At 28.1% G+C, this 12,364-nt stretch overlaps 2 protein-coding genes across 2 annotated transcripts; both read left to right on the forward strand.

Annotated features, from left to right (window-relative positions):
• Positions 1-1,848: 1,848 nt before the first annotated feature.
• Positions 1,849-3,656, forward strand: LOC114165183. The gene is made up of 4 exons (XM_028049846.1): positions 1,849-1,929; positions 2,083-2,946; positions 3,094-3,237; positions 3,414-3,656. The coding sequence occupies exons 1-4, from the start codon at positions 1,900-1,902 to the stop codon at positions 3,654-3,656; spliced, it is 1,281 nt and encodes a 426-aa protein (XP_027905647.1). The 5' UTR covers positions 1,849-1,899.
• A 5,405-nt stretch (positions 3,657-9,061) lies between these two features.
• LOC114165185 lies at positions 9,062-10,868 on the forward strand. Its single transcript, XM_028049847.1, has 4 exons — positions 9,062-9,142; positions 9,296-10,159; positions 10,306-10,449; positions 10,626-10,868. Exons 1-4 carry the CDS (start codon positions 9,113-9,115, stop codon positions 10,866-10,868), a joined length of 1,281 nt encoding a protein of 426 aa, XP_027905648.1. The 5' UTR covers positions 9,062-9,112.
• Positions 10,869-12,364: the final 1,496 nt, after the last annotated feature.

The following is a 12,364-nucleotide window of genomic DNA, read 5'->3' on the forward strand; positions in this document are numbered from 1 at the left end:
TTACATATCACAATCATAGCATTCGCATATTAAAAAATACACAACCTTCCATTGCTATGTGTTGAATTACTTGTTTATTGTGATTAGAAAAGATAAGTTATGTTGTTTGTAATAGCTTTCCTATAAACATTTTTCTTTCCATTTCTAGTAGTTTCTCTTTCAACACCACATCAATTCAAAAATCAACTTTTATAATTGACTTATATAAATTTAGAGGTATTTAAAATATATTTAAATCATATAGAAATATATGTCTTAGTAAATTACCATGAATAGTGATAAAAGAAAGACTATGCAAGTTTAAAGAGAATTGGGTTGTAATTAAGTCATATCTAATTAAAAGCCCATGAAGAAAACTATAAATACAGATCAAAGGTATGGTTGTTCGAACAATCATCATGCTTTTATTATAGCATTAATTGTTTAAATAGTTGGAACCTGAGTTGACTTTAGCATCAGAGCAACTTTTATAGGTACCCCTGATTGGTTGGCAAAGAAATTACTTTGGCACGATGATGATAACACTAGAGTCAATAGACCAACAAATTGTTTTAATTTGATTTTCGACACTTTACTCCAAACAAAAGTCAACATCAAATGAGTATAAATTCTAGGAATAAAGAATCATGTTTTTTTCTTCCTTTTTCATAAGCTTTTAGACAAGAACAAGAGTGATGTTGTTTTAGATTCAATGTAGTTTTTATACGATTGATTTTCAAATCTTCATATGGTCCCTCTTTAATGAAGATTGCAATTCTCTTTGAATAACCCATTTTTTCTTAATAATAAGATGCCAATGATTTTTTTTTTTGCATGCTTATGTTTTATAAGAATAAAACTATTAAAATAAATTTGTTGACGTACATTCACAATTTTTCGTTTTAGTTTATACATATGTTGTCCATGTTTGTTGAGTCGCATTACATTGAGCAACATGCATATGTGTTTTTAAGATGATAAATTCCTTATAATCTTTCTTCCATTGGATTATTCAGAAGTTAACTTTTCAGTATTTGATACAAATGATATCACAACCGTAAAATTTGCATATTAAAAAGTACACAACCTTCCACTGATGAGTTACTTGTTTATTGTGATTATAAAAGATGAGTTATGTTGTTTGTAATAGCTACGTTGTAAACATTTTTATTTCTAATAATTTATCATTCAAAAAATCAACTTCTAAAGCACAATATTAAAATATAATTAACTTATATAAATTATGAGGTATTTAGAATATCTTTAAATCATATAGAAATATCACTTCATGTCTTACTAAAATACTATGAAATAGTGATAATAGAAATACCATGCATACTCAATCAACATTATATATTATAATTATCACCATATACAATTGTTTTTTTCTAATATATTCTATGTCTTAAGTGTGTTAATTAATGTTATTAAAATTATATTTTTTTCTATTTCTTAGTTGTTTATTTGAATAAACCTCTTTTGGTTAAATTTATATGATTGGTATTTTTTATTTTCATCTTTTTAGCATAATTTAACCCAAAATTTATTATCATGTAATATTAGAATGTTGCTATTTAAAAAAAAAAACCTATAAAAGTGAAACCATGTCAAGTTTGCCCAAACAAATCATTAATCAAGTTGTTTTTACATCTACAAACAGTTACAAAGTTTTCAAATAGTTTTGTAGATTTGTAAAACTATGTCAATACATGTTAATTTAGGTTTAAATACATTACGAAACACCTTGTACAACCAACTAAAAAGAGACAACTAACATCCATTTAAATTTAGTTATGCCAGATTAATCATCATTTAGTGATCCCCATATATAAAACTAGCAATTAATTTCATCTATGTATAAACTTACCTGCTTTAACATTTGAACCATCATACATCTCCATCTAAGAACGAATCATCACCATGATCAACACATTATCGTTTTCTTATATGGTATGAACTTTTTATTATCAACGTTCTATTACTTTACCTTTTCTTTTCATCGAATTCCCATGTTTTCACTACATTTTAAATCATCTACAAGATTATCAAATGAATGACCCTACATGCATATTTTCATGGCTAATGGCAACGATTTTCTTGTAGGTTCATATGAGGACTATCTCTAAAGGAGCAATAATTTTATTATCAATAATGATGCTGCTCTTTGACACAACTGTCTCAGTTGTTGTAGAGTCTGATCAAAATCATATAAAGTCAGCTACTTTTTTGTCTGAAAATTTTGAAGTGGGGCCTGGAAAAATTGTGGTGAAAACATTATTAGATATTGAATTTCCAAGAGGTCACATTGGGGTCAAGAGTTTTGATGTTGAAGTAGTTGATGAAGATGGTAATTCAGTACCTTTGTATGAAACTTACCTTCATCATTGGTTTGCTGTAAAATATATTGAAAACATTACCATGTCACAGTACATTAAACAATCCCACGACCTTCGCAATGGTATCGAATTCGAAAGAAATGATGGTGCATGCCAAGGTTTTTTGCTTCCACATTATTGGGGCTTGGGAGCAGAATCGCGAGGAACATCTTCAAATCTTCCAGATCCTTTTGCAGTTGAATTAGGTAATCCTACAAAAATAAAGCATGGGTTTAAAGAAAAATGGTTGTTTAGCATCATGGTTATTGATACACGTGGAACACAAGATAGAAAAGGTTGTACAGAGTGTAGGTGTAAGCTTATGAATCTCCCAAACGACTTTTACAATGTCACAACGGGCATTAATGGTCAATTGTTGTCTAGAAATTATAAAGGAGGACTCTTTTGTTGTCAAGATAACGTACAATGCAAATTAAGAAATGGTTTTCGTGGCCCAACAAGAAAGCTTTCCCTAAGATACAAAATAAAGTGGGTTGATTGGGATGAACACCAAGTGCCTCTTAAGTTCTATATACTTGATTCAACTGATCGTGTAAGATCAAATGGTTCTACACTAATTCATGATTGTCAGGTAGATGATTTGTTCAATACATACAATACTTTACAAATCATAAGCAAACTTTTGAAATTCATTTATTTTCCAAAAAAAAAAGTATTAGGCTATTAATTACTTTTTTCGCCGGTATGTGAGTAAAATAAATTTCTCAATTTGTTATAGGCAGAGTATAAGATCCCGAGAAATCATCACAATGACTTCCCTCATGTTAAGAAAGCAAACATTCCAATGACAAAAGGTGGTTATCTTATATATGGCACTGCTCATATGCACACTGGTGTTGTCAATATTACTCTATATGGACAGGTAATATTTGATATTTTCTGTTCCCATATAAGTTGTATCATGTAGATAAACTAACGTTAAATTTTGTGTAATTCATATATTCATTAGGAATAAATTTTGTTGGTACTTCTATATATTTATAAGGAATTAAAAGGTTTAGTGAATCATCTCTGTATTTATGATTATGCTTAACTTAGGATGGAAGGGTTTTATGCACTTCAAATCCAAAATACGGAACTGGAAAAGAAGCAGGAAATGAAAAGGGTTACCTAGTTGGGATGTCAGTTTGTTATCCTAAACCCGGCTCTATCAAGATCGAAGATGGTGAAATTCTAACACTAGAATCCGTATATGAAAACAAGTTTCGTACCGGAGCTATGGGGCATTTCTACATTTACTTGGCAGAACAAATACCAAACAAGTATTTGAAGGAAATTTGATGTAAAACTACTTACACGTCTTTCTTAAATGACTTGTATAATTTGTAGTATAACTATAATACATCAATACCAATTCCAAATCATCACTACGTGTATTAATGTTGTCTTACTTTTAATCCGCTACTTGGTTTATGATTGTGTTCTCTTGGTGGGTTATATGATATACAATCGTTTTTAGGCTAATTGAGTTTATAAATTAAAAATAAAGATTTTTGTGAACTGTGTGTAATATTTAATCCATTAATAACAAAATAATGTGTAGAGTTAATTGCAAATCACACTAAAGTGAAAATGAAGTGAAAGGAATAAAAGAAAAAGAAAAGTTGAAAATGAATAGATATTCTCTTATGTTATGGAAACTATTTTTTTTACATCCACGAAATGATCTATACAATTCACTTTTTTAAATGGGAAATCTAAATATCGAGGTTGATTTTTCCCATAGATAATATTAACTTCAACGAAAATCGTTAACCTACAATCTAAGACAACATAAACGATGTTGTCTTACTTTTAATCCACTACTTGATTTATGATTGTGTTCTCTTGGTGAGTTATATGGTATACAATCATTTTTGTGCTAATTGAGTCCATAAATTAAAAATAAAGATTTTTGTGAACCAAGTGTCAAATTGGATCTATTAATAACAAAAGAATGTGCAAAGTTAATTGCAAATCACACCAAAGTGAAGATTAAATGAAAAGAATAAACAAGAAAAGTGGAAAATAGTAATTTTTCTCTCGTATTATGCAAGCTAATTGTTATTACATCCATGTAGAGATCCTTACAATTCACTTTTGTAGAAGGGAAATCAAAATATCTAGGATGATTATTCCTATTCAAATTGGATCTATTAATAACAAAAGAATTTGCAAAGTTAAATGCAAATCACACCAAAGTGAAGATTAAAAGAAAAGAATAAGCAAGAAAAGTGGAAAATAGTAATTTTTCTCTCGTATTATGCAAGCTAATTGTTATTACATCCATGTAGAGATCCTTACAAGTCACTTTTGTAGAAGGGAAATCAAAATATCTAGGATGATTATTCCTATTGATAAAGTTTCGTTAAACCTTTTGCACTTCTTCTATTAATTAGTAATACATTTCTTAATAAATTCTATATCCTTTTAAAAAATTAGCTACCTTAATGCATCAATTCTAAGTTTAGTTTTTGCATATTTAATTTGAAAAATAGGTTCATTACATAAATATCATTTCTAAATTATTATTATTATTATGAGTATTATTGTTATTTTACTTTTAACCACCACTTAGTTTATGATGGTTTTATTTGTGTTGTAGTATTTGATTGATGCATTGTTTGGTATACATATAATTATTGTCATGCTAACAATACACTAAGAAAATGTGGTCTACTAATTGAGCTTATAATTTAAAAGATGTTGTGAATCAAGTGCCCATGTGAGTTCCAAAACAATAAAAACATTTGTGTAGAGTGAGTTGCAAATCACACCAAAATGAACATTAGGAAAAAAGAAATAATGGAAAAATTGAATATGAATCAATCACCCTCTATATCATGAAAGCTAAATATTGTTTTGTGCAAATCTATCTAAATAAATGCATTTTTTGTTAACAATAATTTTGATGTATAATAATATTGATATTGATTTGTATAAGAAATTGAATTATTTAATTTTTTATAAAAATTTATAATGTTGCAAGACTTTCTATTATTTATCTTACGTATTGAAAATACACACATATATTAATATTCTTACTACAAATTAGATACTTTAATTATCACTCCTAAGGACTTACATAATTAAGTAGTCCTTTTAATTTTTACTATCCTAATATTTTGAATTTAAATTTTAAAATCTAATTTCATTTATCTATTTAACTTAATTTTAGCAATTAATTTTGATATCAAATGTAAACATCTATATAACACGTTATAAAAGCAACAACAATTCAATAAATACATTTATACATTATCATGATTGAGATCCCCCAAAACAACCGCAATATAAATTTAAAAGACTAAATGGAGGTTTAGATCATTAACCTCGATGAAAACTGTTGACCTACAACCCAAACAAACAGAAACAACCACTCACTAAGAGGAAAGAAAAATACACTATAAATGACCAATGTACCTAGGAGCACATTCGTCGGAGCAATAACCAAGGAAGATAGCCAAAATATCGACAACGTGAGGGAGAAATGAGGAGGAAATGAGTTTCATGCAAAGATATAAACAAATTTAGGCCAGACATCTGAAGTAAATCTTAAAATTTAAGACAAACAATAATGTTACACGATGTATATTTAAAATTTTTATCGAATGCTAGGACGACCAATGTAAAAAAAATTGATTTTAATTACAAAATATATTAGTACACATTTTTTAATGATGTTCTTTTGTGTTAGACAATACTTTTCTGATACAGGTTACTCTTTTTCCACTATTGTTGGTTCAAGTTTCAAGTAAGTCATCCTTGGTATGTATGAGATGGAATAACACTTATTATTTTCAAGCAATATTTTTGTGTTAATTGTGATATGATGGGTGGATTTCAGAGTTGTTTGATAAAATGACTTTTTGTTATTGGAGAATAAGGTTTGGGTTGACGGTGTTATTATAGGCGGAGTTTTCTTTACGACTGTCTAAATATGTTTTATCATGATTTAGTATTGAAACTTCAATTTTCTTATATTTTCAAAAGTATAAAATCACTACAAAAAAAATATTTCATTAGTAACCAATTTTAGTGATCAAAAGGTATTAGTTACTATAGTGACCAATTTTGATACCAATTCACAAAGTAAAATATTATTGGTTACTAAAATAGTCACTATTATGAATAAAAAAATATAATCGATCACTAAATTGGTCTTTAAAATTAGCTACCGTGGTTTTGGCTACCAAAGGAAATTGGTTACTAAAAATTAGCTACCTAGATTTTGGCTACCAAAATGACTTAGTTTCTAAATTGGTCTCTAATTAATTAATGATAAATTTAGTGACCAATTATAATTTTTTATTTATAATAGTGACTATTTTAGTAACCAATAATTTTTTATTTTTTAAATTGATATATAAATTGGTCACTATAGTGACTAACAATTTTTTGTCACTATAATTGGTTACTAATGAAATATTTTTTTGTAGTGAATAAACGACATGAATATCAAAGATACTCACCACTAAACATAGATTTAATTCATAAGACTAAGTGTAAGTTTTGCATAGGAGAGTGGAATAACAACTAGAATAAAAAAAATAAGAGCACAATTATATAAAGAAAAGATAAAATAGAAATTCTTAGATGCATGCAATTGGACACAAGTTAAATCGATTTAATTATACTAATGTGAAAGCTTACCTAAAAGAGTGGAAGAACTTAAATTATATATATATATATATATATATATATATATGTATATATATGTATGTATGTATGTATGTATGTATGTATGTATATATATATGTATTATGTGTGTGTACATGGTAAAAGAATATCAAAAATTTGAAAGGGAAACAACAATTCAATTAAAAAATTGAAAGGGAGAGAAGATAATATGAAGGGGAAGAACTTATGATTCAATGGTAGAGGCCATGCCACTTGAAGATGTTTAAAGATAAGAGGTACATTTAGTAGGCCCTTGATCATATGATTCAGGATAAGATTCAAGTACGAATAGAAATTTCTTTCTCTTGTAAATACCAATAAGCGTCTTAATAGATGAATAACATTGTATTGTATGTATCAACAGTACAAACCTTGCACAATGAAGTATAACCAACTGTTCGAATGTTGAAAAAACGGATCGGTTATTACTAAAATTTGCTAAACATTTAATTAACATAAACATGCCAATAAGCAAGTTTAAAGAGAATTGGGTTGTAATTAAGTCATATCTAATTAAAAGCCCATGAAGAAAACTATAAATACAGATCAAAGGTATGGTTGTTCGAACAATCATCATGCTTTTATTATAGCATTAATTGTTTAAATAGTTGGAACCTGAGTTGACTTTAGCATCAGAGCAACTTTTATAGGTACCCCTGATTGGTTGGCAAAGAAATTACTTTGGCACGATGATGATAACACTAGAGTCAATAGACCAACAAATTGTTTTAATTTGATTTTCGACACTTTACTCCAAACAAAAGTCAACATCAAATGAGTATAAATTCTAGGAATAAAGAATCATGTTTTTTTCTTCCTTTTTCATAAGCTTTTAGACAAGAACAAGAGTGATGTTGTTTTAGATTCAATGTAGTTTTTATACGATTGATTTTCAAATCTTCATATGGTCCCTCTTTAATGAAGATTGCAATTCTCTTTGAATAACCCATTTTTTCTTAATAATAAGATGCCAATGATTTTTTTTTTTGCATGCTTATGTTTTATAAGAATAAAACTATTAAAATAAATTTGTTGACGTACATTCACAATTTTTCGTTTTAGTTTATACATATGTTGTCCATGTTTGTTGAGTCGCATTACATTGAGCAACATGCATATGTGTTTTTAAGATGATAAATTCCTTATAATCTTTCTTCCATTGGATTATTCAGAAGTTAACTTTTCAGTATTTGATACAAATGATATCACAACCGTAAAATTTGCATAATAAAAAGTACACAACCTTCCACTGATGAGTTACTTGTTTATTGTGATTATAAAAGATGAGTTATGTTGTTTGTAATAGCTACGTTGTAAACATTTTTATTTCTAATAATTTATCATTCAAAAAATCAACTTCTAAAGCACAATATTAAAATATAATTAACTTATATAAATTATGAGGTATTTAGAATATCTTTAAATCATATAGAAATATCACTTCATGTCTTACTAAAATACTATGAAATAGTGATAATAGAAATACCATGCATACTCAATCAACATTATATATTATAATTATCACCATATACAATTGTTTTTTTCTAATATATTCTATGTCTTAAGTGTGTTAATTAATGTTATTAAAATTATATTTTTTTCTATTTCTTAGTTGTTTATTTGAATAAACCTCTTTTGGTTAAATTTATATGATTGGTATTTTTTATTTTCATCTTTTTAGCATAATTTAACCCAAAATTTATTATCATGTAATATTAGAATGTTGCTATTTAAAAAAAAAAAAACCTATAAAAGTGAAACCATGTCAAGTTTGCCCAAACAAATCATTAATCAAGTTGTTTTTACATCTACAAACAGTTACAAAGTTTTCAAATAGTTTTGTAGATTTGTAAAACTATGTCAATACATGTTAATTTAGGTTTAAATACATTACGAAACACCTTGTACAACCAACTAAAAAGAGACAACTAACATCCATTTAAATTTAGTTATGCCAGATTAATCATCATTTAGTGATCCCCATATATAAAACTAGCAATTAATTTCATCTATGTATAAACTTACCTGCTTTAACATTTGAACCATCATACATCTCCATCTAAGAACGAATCATCACCATGATCAACACATTATCGTTTTCTTATATGGTATGAACTTTTTATTATCAACGTTCTATTACTTTACCTTTTCTTTTCATCGAATTCCCATGTTTTCACTACATTTTAAATCATCTACAAGATTATCAAATGAATGACCCTACATGCATATTTTCATGGCTAATGGCAACGATTTTCTTGTAGGTTCATATGAGGACTATCTCTAAAGGAGCAATAATTTTATTATCAATAATGATGCTGCTCTTTGACACAACTGTCTCAGTTGTTGTAGAGTCTGATCAAAATCATATAAAGTCAGCTACTTTTTTGTCTGAAAATTTTGAAGTGGGGCCTGGAAAAATTGTGGTGAAAACATTATTAGATATTGAATTTCCAAGAGGTCACATTGGGGTCAAGAGTTTTGATGTTGAAGTAGTTGATGAAGATGGTAATTCAGTACCTTTGTATGAAACTTACCTTCATCATTGGTTTGCTGTAAAATATATTGAAAACATTACCATGTCACAGTACATTAAACAATCCCACGACCTTCGCAATGGTATCGAATTCGAAAGAAATGATGGTGCATGCCAAGGTTTTTTGCTTCCACATTATTGGGGCTTGGGAGCAGAATCGCGAGGAACATCTTCAAATCTTCCAGATCCTTTTGCAGTTGAATTAGGTAATCCTACAAAAATAAAGCATGGGTTTAAAGAAAAATGGTTGTTTAGCATCATGGTTATTGATACACGTGGAACACAAGATAGAAAAGGTTGTACAGAGTGTAGGTGTAAGCTTATGAATCTCCCAAACGACTTTTACAATGTCACAACGGGCATTAATGGTCAATTGTTGTCTAGAAATTATAAAGGAGGACTCTTTTGTTGTCAAGATAACGTACAATGCAAATTAAGAAATGGTTTTCGTGGCCCAACAAGAAAGCTTTCCCTAAGATACAAAATAAAGTGGGTTGATTGGGATGAACACCAAGTGCCTCTTAAGTTCTATATACTTGATTCAACTGATCGTGTAAGATCAAATGGTTCTACACTAATTCATGATTGTCAGGTAGATGATTTGTTCAATACATACAATACTTTACAAATCATAAGCAAACTTTTGAAATTCATTTATTTTCCAAAAAAAAAGTATTAGGCTATTAATTACTTTTTTCGCCGGTATGTGAGTAAAATAAATTTCTCAATTTGTTATAGGCAGAGTATAAGATCCCGAGAAATCATCACAATGACTTCCCTCATGTTAAGAAAGCAAACATTCCAATGACAAAAGGTGGTTATCTTATATATGGCACTGCTCATATGCACACTGGTGTTGTCAATATTACTCTATATGGACAGGTAATATTTGATATTTTCTGTTCCCATATAAGTTGTATCATGTAGATAAACTAACGTTAAATTTTGTGTAATTCATATATTCATTAGGAATAAATTTTGTTGGTACTTCTATATATTTATAAGGAATTAAAAGGTTTAGTGAATCATCTCTGTATTTATGATTATGCTTAACTTAGGATGGAAGGGTTTTATGCACTTCAAATCCAAAATACGGAACTGGAAAAGAAGCAGGAAATGAAAAGGGTTACCTAGTTGGGATGTCAGTTTGTTATCCTAAACCCGGCTCTATCAAGATCGAAGATGGTGAAATTCTAACACTAGAATCCGTATATGAAAACAAGTTTCGTACCGGAGCTATGGGGCATTTCTACATTTACTTGGCAGAACAAATACCAAACAAGTATTTGAAGGAAATTTGATGTAAAACTACTTACACGTCTTTCTTAAATGACTTGTATAATTTGTAGTATAACTATAATACATCAATACCAATTCCAAATCATCACTACGTGTATTAATGTTGTCTTACTTTTAATCCGCTACTTGGTTTATGATTGTGTTCTCTTGGTGGGTTATATGATATACAATCGTTTTTAGGCTAATTGAGTTTATAAATTAAAAATAAAGATTTTTGTGAACTGTGTGTAATATTTAATCCATTAATAACAAAATAATGTGTAGAGTTAATTGCAAATCACACTAAAGTGAAAATGAAGTGAAAGGAATAAAAGAAAAAGAAAAGTTGAAAATGAATAGATATTCTCTTATGTTATGGAAACTATTTTTTTTACATCCACGAAATGATCTATACAATTCACTTTTTTAAATGGGAAATCTAAATATCGAGGTTGATTTTTCCCATAGATAATATTAACTTCAACGAAAATCGTTAACCTACAATCTAAGACAACATAAACGATGTTGTCTTACTTTTAATCCACTACTTGATTTATGATTGTGTTCTCTTGGTGAGTTATATGGTATACAATCATTTTTGTGCTAATTGAGTCCATAAATTAAAAATAAAGATTTTTGTGAACCAAGTGTCAAATTGGATCTATTAATAACAAAAGAATGTGCAAAGTTAATTGCAAATCACACCAAAGTGAAGATTAAATGAAAAGAATAAACAAGAAAAGTGGAAAATAGTAATTTTTCTCTCGTATTATGCAAGCTAATTGTTATTACATCCATGTAGAGATCCTTACAATTCACTTTTGTAGAAGGGAAATCAAAATATCTAGGATGATTATTCCTATTCAAATTGGATCTATTAATAACAAAAGAATTTGCAAAGTTAAATGCAAATCACACCAAAGTGAAGATTAAAAGAAAAGAATAAGCAAGAAAAGTGGAAAATAGTAATTTTTCTCTCGTATTATGCAAGCTAATTGTTATTACATCCATGTAGAGATCCTTACAAGTCACTTTTGTAGAAGGGAAATCAAAATATCTAGGATGATTATTCCTATTGATAAAGTTTCGTTAAACCTTTTGCACTTCTTCTATTAATTAGTAATACATTTCTTAATAAATTCTATATCCTTTTAAAAAATTAGCTACCTTAATGCATCAATTCTAAGTTTAGTTTTTGCATATTTAATTTGAAAAATAGGTTCATTACATAAATATCATTTCTAAATTATTATTATTATTATGAGTATTATTGTTATTTTACTTTTAACCACCACTTAGTTTATGATGGTTTTATTTGTGTTGTAGTATTTGATTGATGCATTGTTTGGTATACATATAATTATTGTCATGCTAACAATACACTAAGAAAATGTGGTCTACTAATTGAGCTTATAATTTAAAAGATGTTGTGAATCAAGTGCCCATGTGAGTTCCAAAACAATAAAAACATTTGTGTAGAGTGAGTTGCAAATCACACCAAAATGAACATTAGGAAAAA

Source organism: Vigna unguiculata, chromosome 10, assembly GCF_004118075.2.
Source record: "Vigna unguiculata cultivar IT97K-499-35 chromosome 10, ASM411807v1, whole genome shotgun sequence".
NCBI classification, from domain to species: domain Eukaryota; kingdom Viridiplantae; phylum Streptophyta; class Magnoliopsida; order Fabales; family Fabaceae; genus Vigna; species Vigna unguiculata.

Excerpts from the sequence above, each read along its gene's own strand:
- LOC114165185 (XM_028049847.1), top strand. The coding sequence starts at position 9,113 with ATGATCAACACATTATCGTTTTCTTATATG. Across the intron at positions 10,160-10,305 it reads CACTAATTCATGATTGTCAG|GCAGAGTATAAGATCCCGAG; the intron begins GTAGATGATTTG and ends AATTTGTTATAG. Across the intron at positions 10,450-10,625 it reads ATATTACTCTATATGGACAG|GATGGAAGGGTTTTATGCAC; the intron begins GTAATATTTGAT and ends TGCTTAACTTAG.
- LOC114165183 (XM_028049846.1), top strand. The coding sequence starts at position 1,900 with ATGATCAACACATTATCGTTTTCTTATATG. Across the intron at positions 1,930-2,082 it reads CATTATCGTTTTCTTATATG|GTTCATATGAGGACTATCTC; the intron begins GTATGAACTTTT and ends ATTTTCTTGTAG. Across the intron at positions 3,238-3,413 it reads ATATTACTCTATATGGACAG|GATGGAAGGGTTTTATGCAC; the intron begins GTAATATTTGAT and ends TGCTTAACTTAG.